The sequence below is a fragment of the Setaria viridis genome, chromosome 3 (genome assembly GCF_005286985.2).
Source record: "Setaria viridis chromosome 3, Setaria_viridis_v4.0, whole genome shotgun sequence".
NCBI lineage: Eukaryota > Viridiplantae > Streptophyta > Magnoliopsida > Poales > Poaceae > Setaria > Setaria viridis.
The window spans coordinates 8,966,113-8,987,072 of NC_048265.2; the positions used below are offsets into that span (position 1 = coordinate 8,966,113).

General features: G+C 46.5%; 4 protein-coding genes across 5 annotated transcripts; 3 read left to right on the forward strand and 1 right to left on the reverse strand.

Annotated features, from left to right (window-relative positions):
- The first annotated feature begins 247 nt into the window (after positions 1-247).
- Positions 248-1,728, forward strand: LOC117847403 (uncharacterized). The gene has a single exon (XM_034728608.2). It carries the CDS (start codon positions 378-380, stop codon positions 1,320-1,322), a length of 945 nt encoding a protein of 314 aa, XP_034584499.1. The 5' UTR covers positions 248-377; the 3' UTR covers positions 1,323-1,728.
- A 7,317-nt stretch (positions 1,729-9,045) lies between these two features.
- LOC117847395 (uncharacterized) lies at positions 9,046-11,447 on the forward strand. The gene is made up of 4 exons (XM_034728601.2): positions 9,046-9,608; positions 9,984-10,400; positions 10,515-10,545; positions 10,651-11,447. The coding sequence occupies exons 1-4, from the start codon at positions 9,545-9,547 to the stop codon at positions 10,898-10,900; spliced, it is 762 nt and encodes a 253-aa protein (XP_034584492.1). The 5' UTR covers positions 9,046-9,544; the 3' UTR covers positions 10,901-11,447.
- A 458-nt stretch (positions 11,448-11,905) lies between these two features.
- LOC140222350 (uncharacterized) lies at positions 11,906-12,890 on the forward strand. Its single transcript, XM_072292663.1, has one exon. The coding sequence runs from the start codon at positions 12,396-12,398 to the stop codon at positions 12,681-12,683; it is 288 nt and encodes a 95-aa protein (XP_072148764.1). The 5' UTR covers positions 11,906-12,395; the 3' UTR covers positions 12,684-12,890.
- Positions 12,891-13,208: 318 nt separating this feature from the next.
- Positions 13,209-20,484, reverse strand: LOC117848574 (uncharacterized). Of its 2 annotated transcripts, none has more exons than XM_034730028.2 (10): positions 20,023-20,484; positions 19,078-19,121; positions 18,326-18,413; positions 18,124-18,244; positions 16,674-17,188; positions 15,688-15,946; positions 15,338-15,617; positions 14,960-15,109; positions 13,887-14,360; positions 13,209-13,808 (listed from the first exon to the last, which is right to left on the reverse strand). In XM_034730028.2, exons 1-10 carry the CDS (start codon positions 20,228-20,230, stop codon positions 13,563-13,565), a joined length of 2,385 nt encoding a protein of 794 aa, XP_034585919.1. In that variant the 5' UTR covers positions 20,231-20,484; the 3' UTR covers positions 13,209-13,562. The 2 variants fall into 2 exon arrangements, with proteins under 2 accessions (XP_034585919.1, XP_034585920.1); XM_034730029.2 differs by having other exon boundaries at positions 18,124-18,241; positions 20,023-20,483.
- Positions 20,485-20,960: the final 476 nt, after the last annotated feature.

A 20,960-nucleotide genomic window follows, 5' to 3' on the forward strand; every position in this document is an offset into this window, starting at 1 on the left:
AGTTGCATCCTTTTAGGATAAATTTCAAATGCTAGAGTTGCATCAATCGGAGGGAGTAGAACTGAAAGGCAGGAATCGCCTGAATCAGATATGCGCAGGACCATTGCCCCTGTCCGCCCTTTGCCTGGTTTCAGCACGGACTGTTGGGCGCGTCCCAGAAAAATCTGTCAGGCTGACACCGGACGGGCAACGCACCCAACACTGACCCAATCATTCGGGCGCCAAAACATTTGCCATTAAATAACCCGCGCCGCTCGCATAATCGTGGCAACCAGCCCCGGCCAGCCAGTTCCAAGCTCACTTCGGCCGTCGCCTCCCTTGCTTACCAAGCACTGGCAAGGAAAGCCTCGGCCTACCTCTACCCGTGCTCCACCACAATGGAGGCTCCTCTCCTCCTCCCCGTTTCCACCGCCGCCGCCACCTCCTCGTCCTCCGTCGACATCGACGACATCACCGTCGACGCTGCCCCGGCCCCTCCGGCGGCGCCCTCCTCCACACCACCTTCCACGCAAAGCATCGTCTTCCGCGTCGTGGCCGTAATCGCAGTGGCGTGCGCGTCCCTGTTCGCGCAGCACGAGGCCGCCAGGGGCTTCGGCATCGACGTCGTGAGCGCGGGCGGCGCTGGCGCCGGCGCCGACGGCCGCCGGTTCGACCTCTTCTTCGTGTCCAACGGCCGCGCCGAGCGCATCCTGCTCCACGCCAGCCGCGGCGTGGAGCGCGCGCTCTTCCCGGACGCGTCGTTCCCGCGCAAGGAGGTCCGGCGCGTCACCGTCAAGATGGCCGGGCACAACCTCACCGCGGGCGCCACGGTGGACGCCGCCGCGGCGCCCGGCGAGTACGTCGTCTCCCTGAGCCCCGCGCTCGTGTCCGGCACCGGCACCGGCGCGGACGCCGCCGACGCCGTGGCCGCCGCGGTGCGCCGCGCAGTCGCGCGCATGTGGCTGTGGGACGGCCGCGGCGCCGCGCCCGCGCGCGTGACCGAGGCCATGGTGGAGTACCTCGTCTCCGCCGCCGAGGTAGCGGCGTCGGCGCCTCTGTCGTCGTCAGAGGAGGAAGACGGGGAGCACCGGTGCATGTCGGCACGGTTCCTGAGGCACCTCGAGGGCCAGCGCGAGGGCTTCGTCGCCCGGCTGAACCGGGCGATGAGGGACCGATGGAGCGACGTCGCCGTGGACGCGGCGCTCGGCGCGCCGGCGCGCCACGCCTGCGCGGCCTACCGCACGGCGACGACGTCGTCATCGACCGGCCAGCAGGACCCCGCCACCACCCCTCTGGCCGCCTCCACGTCCGACGCCACCCGTGGGTCCAGCGTGGCAACGTGAGGCTCGGGAAGCAAGGGCAGTTCCGGTATTGTACACGCCCATGTGCGCCAGTAGTTGGAGTTGCTCTTGAGTCACTAACGTGTGGGTCCGGTCCCACATGTCAGTGACCCAACTGCAGACAATAGTACTGCAGAGGAACCACCTCCGTGCGCCGGCGTCCGTTGTATATTAAACCCGCCATTAGCATCGGTTAAGCGCGGGGTGTGGGCCATGCCCGCGGCCCTAATCGTGGCCGGAGGTGAGTGAGTGGTCGCAGTCACCGTAGTTTCTTACGCATTGTAGATGGCTTGTAATGATCCTGTAGTGTGATTATGATCGTACCAATGTGATGTGAGGAACAGATTTTTTGTCTGTAGACGTGGGTGATCGTGGTGGTTGATAATGATACGAGGAAGGTTCTAGGGCACCTTATTTTGTGACCAAACAAAACGCTGGGCCCCTGATGCTGGTGACCCGTTCTATCGATCACTGTCGCTGATCAGCTGATGTTTGCGGATGATGCATGGTTCGTGGTTTGGAGGCCATGATCGGAATGATATTTTCCAAGGGTAGCAGTGGAGAAAGAGATGGAAGGCCTGCGTGAGGTTGGAGTCACTTCAGGTGTGATCCCACCGTTGTCTCGTTCATCCTGTGGTCGCAGATGAATGTTCCATAAAAACACCAACAAAATCAAGTCCCCAAAGACCAAACATGATGCCGACAACTTCTGCGAGCAAGCATAGACATAGTTTGACAAACTTCGGTTACACGGTCTGCAGTCTTTGCAAGCAAAATGAACTGAGACTATGCTCTGGAATTTCAACTATAATGCCCGCGACAGATTAGTTTCCGCCGATCCGTGAGGAAAAAGAGTGCTGTGAATTGCGGATGTGTATCGAGAGAGCGAGCAGGTCACAGCCTGCTCTGAAAAGCGAGCTACTCGTGTATCTGTTGCTCTCACTACCTCATTTTCCTCGATTTCTTTAGAGCAACTTGCGGCATTTCTTGTGCCATCGGCACACCGCGTTCGATTAATTCCGATCACCGAATGGATCCAAGTCAGAAGCCATGTGGAATTCTGGATCAGAAAGGAACAGCAAGAAATATATAATACAGGAGAGTACATTATTGACGCCAACCACTGTTCAGTGCAAAGATAAAGCCGCATTATTGACAGATAAATGCCGAGATGAAGCAAGAGAACATCTTGTACAATAAACTAGCTAGGGAGTTGGATGGTAGCGTAGTGTGGCCCCAAAAGGGGTTCCTGTTCATCCCGCTGGAAAATTCATACATGAACGCGACGCGACTGCCAATGGATTCTGCTCCGTTTCTTTTCTTCAGAAACCAATGCTGACCTTATCGCTCCTTCCTTCGACATCACATATGCGCCCTTTTTTCTTTGTACGAATGTCGATGTGCGTCGTAATCTGAAGAACATGCAATTTTGCGGCCCTCGATGTCAACTCTCTGAAAACCGGGACCAAAGCAGTTGCATCGGATAACCCTTGCCGTTGTTTTCCCTGTTTATTTTTTTTTCTTTTTGTTAGTTATCATCGTTGCCTTTGTAAGTTGTAACTGCTTATGCCATGGCTGTACATTTTTTCTCCTGAGCCATTGGCAAAGCTTTTGCCATTTTCAAGGGAAGAGGACTAGAGGAGAATGGTGTGCATGAGACCATGAGAGCATGCAATTTGCAGTTTGTACTCAGCTCATATGAGCTGTTCTTGCTCGTTTGCTACCCTTTTTTATCAGTTCCTTATACGGCAACTTGCGTTTCTTGTACCCTTCAGCTTACTCCATTCAAAAGGAATAGATACATGTGGTCAATGGATCCATGGTTCCATGCCATACGCACGCCATCTTGACGAGGCTAAACAACAGCAATAATACAAGCACACAGCAGGACACAATTGGAGCAAAATACAATACATTATTCGTGAGAGATGCAGAGAAGATTCAACCAAACATACAATAATCCAAAACAAGGAAGTCGTCTGCTAGGAACTATGAATAGGATGGCTTTGAATTTCGGATCGAAACACCGGGAGAGCGAGGAGGAGGATGTTGAACTGAAGAAGGAAAAGCGCGCCACTCCAGTCCAGTCCCCCCTTGTCAAACTCAGGTCCCTGTTCCTTCTATCCAATAATGCCGAGTGTCACCGTTATCTGATCAGTAGATCGTAGAATTTCTCAGACTCCGGACGCGAAGCCTCTGAAAACTGCTCGTAAGCTGCTCTGAGCCGCGTAAAAACTGCCGTGTGCACTTTTTCAACCCCGGTCACTCAGTGTTGCCCTGGCTGCCGAGCAAAAAGAAGTTCTTGGCTCAGGATGCTTCAGGCTTTCAGCAAACAATCATGTCCCCCGAGCTTGCAGTGAGTTTGTCACCGCAGCACATGTAGTAGGGGGTCCCGAGTGTCAAGTACGCCGTCAATCAGCGGCTGAACAAGTGGCTGTGTGCGTTGATGCTGGAGTTGGAGGGGTCCTTGAGGCTGGATAAGCCCCCAATTGGTGCCTGTCATGTGATGGCCAACTCCGGAGTCTTGTCCTGGGAACCAACATCACCTGCTGCTTAAACTAAACCAACTGCCTAACTGCGTTGCAGATGCTGTGTATATTCAGGGGTCGTCAGTAGTTGCCAAGAACCAGGAGTTTAACGTGTCGCGTTTTGATAAACTACAAGATTTATTGTATCGGATCGCCTCATAGCTCTTTTATTAAGAAAATATCAAATCATTCTATGAAACAATATTGTTTTTTCTTCCAAACTAAAAAATGCTTTGAATGTAGACAAAGCCCGGTCTTTTGCTTCTAGTTCGTTGTATGGGCTTGTATTTCTGTTTCCTTTTCTTTTTCTTCCGAAGAAAACTACACGGATCTCAACTCTCTTACTCTCAACAGGATTAAGTTGGTGGCATCATTGGCCGAGCGGAGGCTGAATGAATTGTTGGCTTCAGGTTTCAGCCTTACTGAAGCTGACAGATGCTGGGTTGAACTGTTGAAGTTTTTTTGAACTGATTGGCGGTAGGGCCGGCACGAAGAACAGTGGCCATTCACACCCGTTCTACTTGAGAGTCAAAAAAGCGTTATCCTTTTTCTCCCCGAAGCGGGGATGGCCATTGGTTGCACACTTGCAACTACTGGTCTGAACTGGATAATGCACGAGCAAGTGGTGGCCGTCTGGCCGATGCCGAACTCCTGTCGCGGTCGCCGGTGACGCGCCAGGCTTTCAGCTCGGCAGGACCAGACGTCGAGAGAATTGAGGCTGGGTGACTAAACTCCGGCTGTGGCTGCCGAGGGACGGTTTTGAGTTTACCTGCCTGCGAGTTTTTTTATCGAACACACCGTCCCTGCGAGTTACTCCTGCTATTCTGCATTGCTTTGGTTTCGCAGCCGCATTCCCGCGGATTTGTAACTGAGAACTCGGTCTCGGTATGGGCATCGTGCCAATCACTTGAACAAGTGGCTTGGCTTGGGCACATCAGCTCCAACAGTTGCTGTCAGGTTCGCCCCCAACTTGTTCCGCAGTCCTGTCCTGGAACCGGACGGCGTGGCTCTCGTGGATGACGCAAAAAGAATTAGTATATATACTAGTTCATCAACCCATGCTCCCACATGAGTTAATATTTTAAAATTTATTGTATTTAAAAATTATTTAAAAATTAAAATCTTATCTAATAATCAAAATTATTTACCTACTACTCTCTCATTTTTTTCAAAACTTCAATATAATACTCATATAGATGTGTACTTATTTTTGTCCAGTTGTGATTGGTTTTTAATTAGTTGTGACTCTATACATTTTTTCATCCACATTCACACTTTTTCATTTTGTATCGCACCTCCATACATTATGTTTAGCATAAAAATTAATATGTTTCATCACTTCCTGACATGCATGTATAGGTGGTCTACATGGTGACACTTATCATGCGTATATACCTTGACTTAGTACTATCATATTTCTATATTAACAACAACATAAATAGGTAATTTAGAATCATACATTAGTTTACTTTTGGACATTTCTGTTAGATGCACATGAAGATATTTAGATTAAAATTTAGTATTTACTTTAGGTTTATTTTTAATAACAACATACGTAAAATATTATTTTAAGTCATGCTTTTATAATGATATGCATGAGTAAATTGGATGAAGGTCATGACGTTACTTTAGATTATTTTTTATTTTTTATAATTGTAAAACTCGATAATTTAGATATAGGTTTAGAGTTTATTTTATAATATTTTCATAATGATAGTGGTGGGCAACTTTTTAAAAAAACATAATAGACCAATGACTATGGTGATTATAGTTTACATGATTAATGTTTGATGTTTCTGATTTTTGTGAGCATTTCTAGGATTTGACTTTTTTTCTAGCGTGTCTCGTCAGATCTAATGCGGAGTCTCCAATAGAAAAAAATAAGACTAAATTGCTGCAAACTATTACCTTAAAATTGCTCAATAACTCTTCATCCGCATTTAGAATCTTTAACTTTTCACTTTGATTTATAGCTATGCACTTGAATTTGTTTAATAGACCATAAGTTTGAGTTATAATTTTAACAAAGAAAACTATATTCTCATCAATTCCTCTTTATCTTTATAAATGGTGACACACATCATGCATATATACCTTAATTATTATATCATATACCAATAGTGTAAGAAACAGACAATTTAGAATCATATATTGGTGTACATTTTTAGTAAACGTGATATGTAGGTAATATAGATGCAACTTTAAGGGATTAGTTTAAATTATTTTTTAAGTATTAGTGCTATTTTTTATAATGGCATAACTTGGTAATTTAGATATAGGTTTAGGATTTATTTTAGAATACTTGTGTAAAGATAGTGGTGGGTATCTTTGTAGAAAATATAATAGACCAATGGCTATTTGATGTTTGTTTTTTCTATTTTTTGTGAGAATTTTTAGGATTTGTGTTTTTTTAACGGTGTGTCTCATGAGAACTAATGCGGAGTCCCCAATGAAAAAAAATGAGGCCACATTGCTATAAAATTATTACCTTAAGCTGCCTCGCATTTGTTAAATATTTGAACACTATACTTATATGAATATATACTTATTATTTTCATCCGATTGTGAGAGATTTTAGTTAGTAATTACTCTATAATATTTTCATCTACATTTATAATATTTAACTTTTCACTTTACATCACAACTATGCGCTTGAATTTGTTTAATGGATCCTACATTTGAGCTATAATTTTAACATAAAAATTTATATTCTCATTACTTCTTCTATATCATTATAAATAATGATGGCACACATCATGTATATACCTTAATTATTGTATCATATACCAATAGGGTAAGAAATAGATGATTTAGAATCATATATTGGTGTATATTTTTAATTAAGGTGATTTGGTTTAAAATTTAGGGTTACCTCATGTTACTTTTAATAATAACATATGTAGGTTATATAGATATAAATTTAAGGAGTTACTTTAAGTTATTTTCAAGTATTAGTGGTGGGTAATTTAGTTTCAAATTTAGGGAGTTATTTGAAATTATTTTTTATAATGGTATAAGTGGGTAATTTAGATATAGATTTAGGGTGTTACTTTAGGCTATTTTCATAATGGCATAGGTGGGTAATTTTTTAGAAAACATAATAGATTAATGGTTATAATGATTTGAATCTGGCCATATGTTTTTTTTTAGAATTTTTAGAATTTCTCTCATTTTTTAGACTATCCACCTAGGATCCTAGGTGGCTTCACCTGGAGGTCTCAAAGGAGCCTCCAATTAGACTGTCCATCTAGGATCCTAGATGGCTTCACCTGGAGGTCTCAGAGGAGCCTCCAATTCGTAATAGTAAAATTGGCGTTAGTTTCTTATCAGCTTGGATGACCTGATCGATGAGCTGCTTTGGTCTCATGGAAAGTGATGGAATTTGGCTTCAGTTTCCTCTTTCCTGAATCAGTTGGGTACTAGGGTCGATGTGAACTGCCTTGATCTTCAGAATCAGGAGGTTTCCAGATGGACATCTACTGTGCCACTATGGGTTTTGGGCCGAAATGTAGCCACGTGGAAACTTTAAGGAGGAGGTCAAGCCAGCCTATGCGCCGTAGACCGTGGCCCAACTAGTATTGGGCCAAGGAGAAATTAAACGCACCGGGGTGGAGCCCAACAATCATCGTGTTCGCCTTTCTGTTGGTTTTTCACATCTGGCCCAGCTCTGCTCAAATCTGCTCATTAGCAGCAGTCAGCTTTTGATTTGGTCTTGATGATTGGTCTAAGCCGCGGGCCATCGCCATTACCCCAAGCAATCATCGCGCCATCCATAGTGTGTTAGCAGCAATCCCGAGCACGGCAGGGGGCTCTAGACTACCCCAAGCAAACGACACTAGAATAAAGGGGAGGAGGATGCGGCGGCAGCGGCTTTCTTTGCCTGCCCCTAGATGTGGATGAAAAATTTTCAAACCTTCCTTCCGACAGCTTTAAAAATTCGCAAACAAGTTGCTAGTCTTGTCACTAGTGTTGTCAAGCTACGACTATGACTGCCACGGCCAAAGGCGCCCACTGACGACGCCATGATTATACGCTTGCTTCTTGCTGCTTCTTGACAAATTTAGATCCTCTTTGGCACGGCTTATTTCGACTTTGGTTTCATCTTATTTCACGCAAATCGAGATACTGTAGCATGAAGTCGTTTTGCGGAACTAAAGCCAGGTGAAGCCAGTTTTTTTGGCTCACCGGCTTTGGCTTCACCGGTGAATTCGTTTTGGGATGAGCCGTGTCAAAGGAGGCCTCAATCAGAACGCAGTACACGCTGCAATGTTCCAAGCCGGAACACCATCCTTTAAAAAGGAAAAGGTTTGATTCCTGGTAGTTTCCTGTTTCAATATGAAGTCTCCACACCAGAGAGGGAAATTCCATTCCATGGAAACATTCTAGTAGAGCGGCCACTGGCAACAGATTCCTTGGCTTTACACCAGCCTGCTAGTGCAGCTTTGCATCTACTCGTGGCACTACTAGTTCGTCTGACTCTTAACTTTTTTTCTTTTTACAAAATGACTCAACTGTTCATCGGATGCTCAGGGTGGCGAGTGGCGACCACGTTCTTGTTCTACTACTCCTAGGCGGCGCCGGCTAGCCCTGGGCCTATATGGCTCGAGGGACAAAAGGCAAATCTCTGAGCTTTTTCTATGGCCGATCCGCGCAGCTGCTCAAGAAGCGCGAAAGGAGATGTAAACTTGTAAAGCGTGGAGTGGAGACATGGATGGAGTCATCACCTTGCTCCAGGTCAGGCGCTTTCCCTTCCGATGCGTCTTTTTGTACGTTCGGGGTGATCACTGATCTATCGGCTAGTCCCGTGGGCTTTGCGCAGTCGAAATTAAAAGGAGACGCAGGCGTGACGGGATCAGATGAAAAGTTGGTCTCCTTCTTCTCTTTAGTCTTTACCAAGCCTATCGCGAGCTTGATCAAAACCATCCCGGTCGACAGGTAAAAGCGATCGCTACTGGCAACGTGCATGCCATCATGAAACGATGATGAGCTTGACATCTGTATGGTAGCATGCGGAATTTTGAAGCACTTCTGAGTGAACAATGACCTGAGAAGAAGGGGGTATAGAGTGTACGTAGTGATTCAGATACGTAAATGATTTAAACCAGCACTTGCTGTGGCAGGGAAAGAAGGAATCGCATTCCCATACGAATCTGGAAGAAATTCGCTCCAATCTAGTATAAGATATCCAATCCCGGGTGGTGCCCGGGCTGCACCAAACGGAAATCCACGGCTCATCATGGCGGCTAGCAAGCCATCATGAAGGCGCTCTACTAGCATACCCCACCAGATAGCATCAAGAATGTCTCCTCTTTCTTTCGTTCACCCCAACTCATCCAACCTTTTCTTACTTTCCCACCCCTTTCGCTATCTATTGCACAGTACTGAAGATTAAAGCCCCTGGCCAAGCAGTCTCCCCGCCCAAGTTTCCTCTTATTCCCCGACCCGGCCTTGCGAATTTCAGAAACTAGAAAAGCATATGCGTCTGCACACCAGCAGCTGCGGATGCAGTGAGTTCAAGAGTGATAGCAGCAGAAGCAGCTGGCTAGCTCACTTTGGACTTGCTCCTGGATCAGCACACCACTCCTGCCGACTGCTGCTGCTGCTGCTGCTGCTACCTCGTTGCGAGGCAGAGCTCAGAGCTGAGCAAGCTTTGATCGGAGTGGTCGGGCTCTGAGCGAGCTCGGGGGAGCAAGGGTCATGGAAGGTCTGAGGCAAGGCCATTGGTTGGCGTCTCTTCTCGCCGTCCTCCTCTTCTGCCATGGTGAGTATTGGAGCTTCTGTCATTTCGATGCAGATTCTTTGATTGGTACGTTAGATGTTACTTGCTGCTAGCTTCGATTTGAACAGCAAAGATGGTTAGTTACAGAGAATACAGATGCGCTGTTTTTGGTTGGAGATCTTGAGTTTTGTCCTTTGCTTGTTTGGTCACTTTAATCAAGTCTGACGTGGTTGTTGCAGCTGACGAGCAGAGTGTCATGTCACCAGTCGCAACAACAGACAAACACTCACTTTATCACGATCAACTACGAAACAAATATGTGTTTTTTGTTTTGCTTACTCACCAGGAGAATACAGTACTAATGATCAAACTAAGCACAAGGTACTGAAAAGATGATAAGTTTGGTTCATGCTGCAGCGAGAGGAAGCGAGCAGAGACCAGCAGAGCATGCCAAGCCGGGGCGCGCCGCCGACATGCCGGAGCGCGACGTGACCTCGCCCCTGGCCACCGTCCCGGTGGTGACCCCCACGGTCACGACGCCCACGGCGATGCCCACCGCGACGCCGGCGACGCAGACGCCGTCGCTTGCCAGCGGCGGGAGCTGGTGCGTGGCGAGCCCCAGCGCGAGCTCGACGTCGCTGCAGGTGGCGCTGGACTACGCGTGCGGGCAGGGAGGCGCGGACTGCTCCGCCATCCAGCAAGGCGGGAGCTGCTTCAATCCGGACACCGTCCGCGACCACGCCTCCTACGCCTTCAACAGCTACTACCAGAAGAACCCCGTCCAGACCAGTTGCGACTTCGGCGGCACCGCCGTCCTCACCAGCACCAACCCAAGTAAACCACCCATCAAGCTCCATCCTGAACACATCGAGATAAAAGTAGTTTCTGAGAAGATATATATATGTATATTTGATTCACTTATTTGCAATTGCATATTTGCATGCGCAGGTACTTCGACGTGTCAGTATCCAGCAACGAGGTAAATTTTAGTAGCTTTTTGAGCGATCAAAACAATATTACTACAAGAAACAAGGTTTAAATAAACGTGCTGATTTCTTTCGTTTTGGGGTGAACTCTCTGACAGCACCGGCGCCTCGGTTCTGAACACCTCGACGCCGCTGACGCCGACGTACGGGTCTCCGCCTGGCGGGTACGGGAGCTCTCCCCCTGCCGGGTACGGCAACTCCCCTCCTCTCTACGGGTCCATGTCGCCGCCGGACTACGGCGGCGAAATCAGCGCCGCCGCGGTGACGGTGCCCGGCAGCAAGAAGACGACGGCGATCCTGTCGCTGACGACGTGCGTCCTGGTCGTGACGCTGACGCTGGCCGGCTGAACCTGCGCGCGCAACAGCCCAAGCTGCCGCGTCGCGACCGTGCACTGCAGCACGTTCTGGCGTTTCTTCAATTCAGGGATGAAGGTGAAGTGGGGATCGCCATGAGTTGATGCGGCATAGGATGCAGAAGCTATGTACAAGTAATCTGCAGGATCGGAAAGAGCAGATGCAGTCATGCAGATCAGTGATACCGAGCAGGCTGGCAGCATTGCTGCCCTTTTCAGGTGTTTGCGTACCCATCACATCAGATGTTTGATACTAATTAGGAGTATTAAACATAGACTATTTACAAAACTCATTGCACAGATGGAGTCTAATTCGCGAGACGAATCTATAAGCCTAATTAGTCCATGATTTGACAATGTACTGCTACAGTAAATATGTGCTAATCATGGATTAATTAGGCTCAATAGATTCGTCTCGCGAATTAGTATAGGGGTTCTGCAATTAGTTTTATAATTAGCTCATGTTTAATCTTTCTAATTAGCATCCGAACAATATAACACTCCTAAAGTTTAGCATCTCGTATCCAAACATCCCCTTTCAATCAGATGTGTAAAGATAGACTGACAGACAGCAACCATTGTACTGAGATCCTGATCACGCTAAACGCTTCGCCTCTTCTGCCGGAAGCAGCAAAAAAGCGCATTGGTTGGAACAAGCACGCCGGCCGCGCCCTGCAGGCTGCAGCTGGCTGGCTGGCTGCACGCCTGCACCTGCACGCGGTACGCCGGCGCAGCCGCCCAGGCCGCACAGAACAGGGCAGAAAAGTCCTATAATACACAAGCATTTTCTGATTCTTTCAATTGCGACCTGAAAACTCATGGCCAACCTCGTGGGCCGACGGTCACGGAGAGAGGAGGTCAACCCACCTAAGGATTCTACCGGCCCATCTGGCTCTCTGAGCCAGCTCCCCGCCGCGCCGGCAGGCCGTCCCTCGACGGCCGTACGAGGAACCGGTACCGAACCAAGCAGTCCGTGCATGCCAAACCGTCAGGGCACATGCAGGCGTTAGGCGGGCGTTAGTGGTTGGGCCGCTATCAACATACCACGGCGCCACGCACGCAAGTCTTAACCACTCCACTACCATTGCTATTGCATAAGAACAGATGCATAAGCCAAGATCCCGCCGTCGTCAGCACTGAGCACAGCGCTCTCACGATCCTCCAAGGAAACTACCGGGCTCGTTAGCACTGCTCCCTGGGCACTGGCGTGTCCTACAATTTGACCCGACGGATGGCTAATCTTCAAGCCTCTTGCCGCCTGGTCCGTGGTCTCAACCACCACCCTCGCATATCATATCCCAAACTTAAGAAAATTGGTAGTGCAGCGATTCGTCAACGCGCGCTTCAAGTAAGGATTGAACGCGTCGCCTTGCAACATAAAAGGCTAGGGGTAGAGTAGCCTAGCAAGAATATCAGCGACGACACGGGATCAGGTTGGAGCTAGCAGAGAGCTCGGAGACGCCAGAGCCGATCGACAGGCCACCGATCCGATGGCCGGCGGGAGGAAGCGGGAGTGGCTGCGGAAGAAGGTGGCGGCGGTGGCCGGGACCGGGGGGCGCAGCCAGCAGCAGCAGCAGTCGCCGAGGTGGACGCTGCGCGTCCGGGCGCTGTCCGCGGCGCTGCGCCGGCGGAGGCTCGGGGCAGGCGGCCTCCCGCGCGTCGACTTCCTCCAGGTCCTGTACCAGAACGTCCTCTTCTACCTGCTGTGGGTGGTCGAGTCCGTCGTCGTCCTCGCCAAGCTCTGCTTCTTCTTCCTGCGCTTCGGCTTCCGCTTGTGACCTTGTGAGAGCCACGGAACAGGATCTGTCCGCCCGGAGAACGACCTATCCTATCGCAGGTCTTGAGGATTGATCGTCAGTTCTTGACCCAAACAAAATGATGTATTTCCACACTTTCTCTATTTACATCTACCTTGCGCGCAATGGAACATGTAAAATTGTGAATACACGAAAAATAAAACGACTTGTCGCGTGGTTGGTCCTCAATATCATTTTTCATGAATACAAACACTGCGAATCTGTTCAAACAACGATTCCAAGCAATTCATCCCAAGATTCACAGAAAGTCCTGACACGGTAATGGATCAGAGACAATCTGGTAATGGGTCAGACGCAATCCCGATAATGCATCAGACACAATCCTGATAATGCATCAGACACAATCTGGTCATGGATCAGACACAATCCTGGTAATGCATCAGACAATCTTAGTAATGGATCAGACACAATCTTGGCAATGGATCAGACAATATTGGCAATGAGATGGTGGCAAAGCAGGTGAAATGCAAGGGCACAGAATGCCGGTGATGTAATCTAGGCTCCTCTTTTGCTTCCTCGAAAATTAATGGTGCTGCTGTGTTAGATATTTCAGGTTTATTGTCACAAGATATGTAGACAGCAAAAAAAGAAAAAAAATAGAAAAAGAACGATCCTTTTCTATCAGAATTTGAATAAATAGATCGAACTACAACCTTGCCCATATCCTAAGAAACGCTACAAGTTTCCAACATGTATCTCTCGGGCTCAAAATGTCACGATAGCAACTCATGTACACAGCTGCTATCCGTCTGCCTGGATCAGGCCAAAAGCCATTGGATGCCATCTCTAGCGTCCGCGCACACAACAGAAGCCGCCACCTTCAGGTTGACAAGGGATGGATCAATAGCTAGGCCACATTGGGTTAGCCTGAGCAGCAGCACTTAGGTTGCCATCACTGGGGTTTCGGTGTTCTGGGCCCAGGCCTGGCTGTGACTGCCCAAGTGCGGTGCCAAACTGCGAAGGTAGCTGGCCCTGCCGAAGCCCAGCCTGATGACTCTGCCCTTGATAGCCATACAAGGTACTGGCTGCAAGTGGGGGCATTCCTCGTGAACCAGCTCCATGCATCCACATTGCAGGGTTCTCATTCTGCCAGCAACAAATGAAAAATTAGTGATCACATAATTTGCCCATCGCGGAGGCAAAGCTCAGGTGCAATATAGTTACCTGCTGCTGAAGAGAAATAAACTGATTTCCCTCTTTGTAATGTGGAGGCACTGATCCATCGAACCCAAGAGTTGTGGTCGCTGATGCTGTGCTTTGGTTCACAGGGAAATTTCCTGGCATGTTGTTTGCGGTTCCAAAGCCTCCAACATAGCTTGAGAGCAAAGAGGCTGGCTGTGGTAAGCTAGCTAGAGCTTTGTACTGTGGTAGAGGGTATTTCACACTCGAGTTGGGAACTGCAGCTGCTGCTTGGTGGAACATATTGCTCATATATGGTTGCTGAAAAGCAGCAGGCTGGATATATGCATAACTTGGGGGCAGAGATGGATAGCCAATCATGCCTGCATACCCAAGAGGAAGAGTTGCTTGAGCATAGGGATGAAGAAGATGTTGAGGGAGAGGAGGCCCTGACGCAATGCTTGTGCTTGGCTGAGATTGAGTCAATTGTGGGTTGGGTAACCCAACTGAATTGGCACTCTGCGAGAATCAAACACAATAAGAAAGTGGCATATACTCGTTAGATTCAATAAGATAATTCAATAAGATAAACAAGGAAAGCTATAAGCTTGCTCATGACGTAGTTAGCTTGTTGTGTGGCAAACACATGATAAGAAGATAAACAAGGAAAGCTATACACAATAAGGAGCACATGGCAGAGTTAAGAGAATTCTTATCATGCTATCACCACATTCTTAACACATTTACAGGTACCATGATAAATTTAAAGATTAGCAAATGATCAGATAGCAAAATAGCAAAGTTCTATGCTTCTCTTCCTCAGCTTTTGACAAAAATTGCAAATCTTCCACCAATTCAAATAGTAGGACCATTGACAACCGATACAACAAAAAGCTGATCATTCTCTATAGCCAACTCTGAGTCCCATGTGACATTTAGTTTGACAACAACAAAAAATGAAGGAAACATATTCTACCCTTTTCCACATCATAGCTTTTGACAATTAGTTTACCTAGCAACATCAATTACCTTAAAGACATAATGTATGAAGTTGACAAGAAATACATGGCTGCTTCAATGAAAAGCATAGCTGAACATGAAGATGAAGTTGTTCATACCTCTTGGGGCTGCGTAGAAACAGTTGCATTGTTCATGGACGATGACGACGTACCATGCATCATAGGAGGGTTAGTGAGCAATAGTGAGAAAGCTGGATCAAATTCGCGCAATGGTGGGATCGCTGGTGGCAGGAGACCATTTTGTATTTGCTGCAGATACGTAGTGTAATAAAACAGCTGTTAGTGGAGGAAAACAGTGCAGTATGAATAAATTACTAATATTGTGTGCATTATTTTAGCAAGGTGGCATGTGTGTGCGTGATGGGTGCGCGCACGCGCGTGTGTGCATGTGTGTGTGTGAGTGAGCGTGCGTGTGTGGGCTATACATTTTTTTTTCTTAATGAAAAGTTAGAACCAGGATAACACATAGGTACATACCATAAAGCTTGATAAAGGAGATAAATTCTGGAATTGTCGGTTTTCCTGCAGGTAATTGTGTGAAGCAGAATCTTGGAGCGCTGCACTTGAAGTTGCATAATCTGAGGTTGCTGATAGGTTGTATTCAGTATTGTTTGTAACATCCAGGAAATTGGCTATCGTCACTTCAGATTGTTGTACCGATGTAACATCAAGATTCTCCATGTTGCTGTTTGTCGCGGAAGCAACACATTCATTAGCTGCTGGAGTTCCTGCCGCCTTGCTTTCATCCTCGTGGATTCTTAAAAAAAGGACTTTTAAGCGCTACACAATAAAATGGGGGTGAAGAATACTAAAAAAAGAAAGCATACCTGACAACTGTCTGGTCAATTGAATGGTCATCAGGTGCTGCCACAACGTCCCCATGACACTCAAGAGGTTTCGTGGTCAAAGATGCATCAAGTGTTCCAGACACAAAACTACCAAACGTCAAGTGTGCGCAGTCAGCATTTGAAACCTGAAGATGATCAGGGATTATTACTGCCGGATTATCATCAGATGATTTTGGTTCCTCGTGTAGAGTCAACTGGTCAAATTGTTTCGTCGTGGTAGACATATCTCCATTCAAATCTGCCATCAAAGGGGTAGATAGTAATACAAAATGAGAAACTTCATGAGCAACAGCAAAAGGTTACTAGAAAGACAAACAGTTTCAGAGATCCACAGTCGCCAAGGTGTTGTAGCACACAGATATGAAACAGGTCTTTATTAATGGGTAACTGAGAAGTATGGCATGCAACAATGCAATACAAAAAATACACGTGCAGATAGGAATCGAGAATTCTAGAAAGAAATTTCAACTGACTGACTCAGCATAATGGTGTTACCAGATTGTGCCAGACACCTGGTAGGCTGGGTAAGCTGGTGTTTGCATTTCCATATTTGTTTGATTTCTCAGCTGGTGTTTCACACCCTCCTACCTTCCAAATTCCCATCAATAGTATATCCAAGCAAAACGACCCAAATTCCAAGCAATAATGTAAATGTTGGGTGGTTCAGAGTTTTTAGTAACTTGTAATAACCTTTTGGTTTCTTTGGGTGCAGGGAATGTAACCCTGATAACATCTCAAACCATTGACACAGCAGATGGTTTTAGTTGAAAAAGGGAAATATAGGTAAAATTAAAGATGGTCAAATGGGGGTGTGATAACCTTAGGAAACAAAAAAAAAATCATCCACAGAAATAAAATAAGCTATCTTCCAACTTAATTTACTTAGTAGATCTTCAGAATCATATAAGCTGAACAACCACATGCAGAAATACAGATAATGCAAAATGAGGTTCATTTTGACTTACTTTGGTTAGGCTCAAATGAAAGGCCATTGGACTGAAAGTCATCTGTTTTCTCTATCAAGTCATCACCCTGATGAGTGGCAACTTCAGTATAGTCTGATTTATCTGTATTACCCTCCAAATTTGTGCTCTTTTCAATACCATCTTCATTGACATCTGGCGTTGATGAATCTTCAATGGAAGGAGCTGGCACATCTGCTCCCTCTGCTGGAGGTAACATGTCAATTGAGGAGGCATCTTTAGGTACAGAGTGCACCTCAACAGCACCATTTGGTTCTGATGCGAAAGCAGATCTGTTGTATTCCTTGGGTGTATGACTTGGTGTATTGGAAATGACTGAATCACCAACGGCTGGCATGGCTGTGCTACTTGCAGCAGATCTGCTCCCACTTTTAGCTTGAGGCCTGCCCATCTTCACTATTTCAGCCAAGGAAGGACGACCTGGAATACCACCCCAACCATGCTGCACTTGAGATGGAGGCTGAGTGGTGTTCTTTGCATCAGCTTGGGCAACATTGCTGCAAATAGAAGCACAGGACATTAAGATTCCTGACAGGAAGCCTTCAAGCTACATTGTATAAATAACCAGAAACATAAAACATAATTAGTTCGCACTGTACATTCTCAAATTTTAAAGATCATCCCAGTTTGCCCTGGAAAATGGCTATGGCATGATATGAACAGAAAGAATATAGAACACCTAATGCAACAATGAAGCAAACAAAAACGTTGACAATGTACAGATGATTGGTCTCTTCATAATAATCAAGTGAAAAGGTATCAGGCCTGGCAATGGCGTACCAGGTTACTTGTAGAGTAGGGCATCAATATGGTATCAATAAACATTTTCTACCATTGCTTTCTCTAGCCATATGTTAGTGAAACATACAAAAATATAATGAAACTTAAGTACTGTTTTCATGATGAAACTACTATTGTAAGACAGATATAATTGCTCGCTAGCTAGGATGACAAGTAAAACAAATAACTGATGATCACATGCAAAAATACTGACAATCTGTTCGGTCAAAGATACACTCTGTTTTGTGGCACCTGAAATATGTGTTATTCCAACTTCTAGTAGGTGTTTTGTGAATAGAACCAAAAGGAGATGAAACTCGAGCCATTAAGGTTTTCCATACCAGCCAAAACATATTTTTTATGTAATTTAATAGACAGAATGGACATTGCAAAACCATAAACAAGTATAAGGGAATGATTGAAACTAATGAAACAGCTTCAAAAACTACAAAGCCTTTCCCAAGCAAGTTGGTTAGATTAGCTATGAAGCCCAACAAGAGTCACATGAAATGATGCGAAACAAAGAACGAAAAAGGGCGATAATGAAATAAGAGAAAGAACATTGACTCAAACAACAACGAAGGACAAACTAACTAAACAATCGACATATAGCTTAATAATCTCCATGCAAAAACCAGTAAGTACCCCCTACCCTGTAGCAGAAATTGTTTCTGTAGGATTGCTTGTCCTGACATCCAAGGCCGATGAGTTAAGCGGAGCATGTAATTCTGGTTCTTTCTTGATAGGGCCTTTGGAAACACCCATTGAGTCTGCTGATATGTTCAGGAAAAAACAAGATGAGTGGTTGGACTGAGAAAACTATAAACTCCATGACAATATGATATGCATCCTACCTCGCCCACTTCGATCAGAACCAGCCTTGTATCCTCGATTCATAGGTTTCTGGAATGATCGAGGTCTTGATTCCTGAGAAGCTTTAGTCTGCAGATGATAGAATTTGTCAGGGAAATAATAGGCAACCAGATGGCATGGATTGACTCGGATCAAAATGTGAAGATGCACTAAAGATCACAGAAAAGGATCTTCCGAGTGCAATAACATAGGCATATCAATGCATGAATCTATTTCAAACAATGTACCATATAATGTGGCTGCTAAGCTAATAACTGATCGATTGTAGCAGTATGCTGATTACTCCCTCCATTCCAAATTACAGGTCGTTTTGTCTTTTCAAGATACATAGCTTTTACCATGTATCTAGACATTGAGTATATCTAGGTGCATAGCAAAAGCTATGTACCTAGAAAAGTCAAATCAACCTATAATTTTGGGAAGGAGGGCGTATTTGTCAAGCAAGAATGGCACAACTGTGTATGTATCAGCCAGTAGATGGCATTGGAGGAGCCCAGGTCCCCCATTCATTGCAAGCTTGCATGATCAGTGACCCTAAACTCACATTGCAGCGAAATCCCACACAAAAAAAAAGATAGAAAAGTAGACAGTGAGGTTCCATTCAGTGCAAGCTTGCATGATCAATGGTCAACTCACATTGCAGTTAAACTCTCACATAAAAATCAAAGGATGAAAAAGCAAACTGTCAACTTACAGAAAAGCTGGAATATAAGGATTTTAAACATCTACTAACCTCCTTTTTCTTGTCCCGCTTTCTCCTCACTTCATGAAAAGTATCTGAACACCATGAATAAAGAAAGTTAGATTCCGTGATATTGCTATACCATGTTTTATTTATTAGGTACATCAGCCATAACTGTAGTGATTAATTGACACTAAAATACCAGATGCCTAGGTATGCATTTAAAATAGGACAAATCTACCCTAAAAATTTGAAGAACAGGACAAATAGAAGGCTATCAGCACATGAAGAACCAAAAGATAATGGCACCTGAGCATCTCAACATTGAATTTACAGAAATCACAATTCAACAAATATGTATTAATAGGCACATATCAGTTAACAGCAAAAACATGCACCTATTCCAAGTTATTAAATAGAAAAGATTGCATGAGTGAGCTTAAACACCATCCTATTGCTGAAGATAAAAGACATGTTCATGCAAGACATTACATAATAAATGGGCCAGCTATCATGGTTCTGCAACACAGCTGGACTACAATGGGATATGAATCATGACTTCTGCACTAAATTGAACCCCCTTACATCGTAAGTTGCCACATCTGTTCCATAAGACACATCCATAAATGCAAAAAGGGTTGCTTGTGTTGACAAAAATATAAAAAAGGATATATTCACTAATCTGGAGGCATAGCCGAATTAAAACTTCCCAGTATGCCTTCCACGCGGTCAGGTTAAATTAAACCTAAACTGGCAAGCCAAAACAGGTCACAGCGTACAGCGTCCGCGGAATCAGACCGGATTGGCAAACAATTCAACAGCAACCGTCCAGGTTGCGGGGTTACGACGAAACGAAGCCGCACATATCCGCGCGGCGCCCAATCACCCGCGCGAAAAAAATATAAACCCTAGCGCTGACGAGCATCACACGACAACATCCGCGCTAAACAATTCGACCCGTGAGACGAGAAAAGGCGAGGGAGCAAGCCAGCATACCTTGCGAGATGAGCCTCTCGACGGCGATGTCGGGGTCCATGCCGCAGTCGCAGAGCGTGGCGTAGATCTCGCCTTCCGAGCGGTCGGCCAGGATCCCCTTGAGGCTCTGCACCATCTTCCTGGAGGCGGTCGGGATCGCCGCCGCATCCGCCCCGTCAGGCGCCGCGAAGGGCTGCCTCCCGCCGCCGCCACGGCCGCCGCCCCTCATGGCGCTCCCGGCGCTGCCGCAGCCACCACAGGCGCTGCCTCCTCCCCCTCCTCCTCCTCGATCCGGGGCAGCGACGAGCTGCGGTCGCGTCGCGGCTGCGCGCGGTGTGGGAGCAGCAAAACCCTCGTCGCCGCCGCCTTGCTCCCCCACGAACCCTGTATTGCCGCAGCCACGCACGCACGCAGGAAGAGAGGGCCGGCCGGGGCAGGAGCTCAGCTAATAAACGGGGGGTGGCTTCGAGTTTCCTTTCGTGAATTTTGTGAGGAAAAAAAAATGGATGGTGGCTCTGCCGCAGCCGGACGCCGTAGGGTTGCAGCTTGCAGGCTTGCGGCTCCCAGATCCTGAGGGCTAATGCTTTCTGCACCCGGACTCTCCTCGCCCGCGTTTTACGAGTCCCTGACAGGCGGGTGCCGCTTAGCAAAGGAGTTCGGATCGCAATCTTTTTTTCCCCCCTAAGGAGCTGTGGCTTTCAATTCCGTGAAATTGTAGATTCGGTGAAACCACTCTGGTTTCTGTTCAGAAAGGATGAAAGAGAAAAAAGATAGATAGTAAGCATGCGGTGCGCGCTAGCGAAAAACAAATAAAACATGCGCAAGAGTGCTGGCAAACACACCGTAGCACGTCTCTGGATAGCTGGGTGGGGACCTAGGGATATAACAAGAACTTTCACCTCCATGGATCAATATGTGCTGTCAAGAACGCGTACAGTGAAATATCAAAAATATGTGCA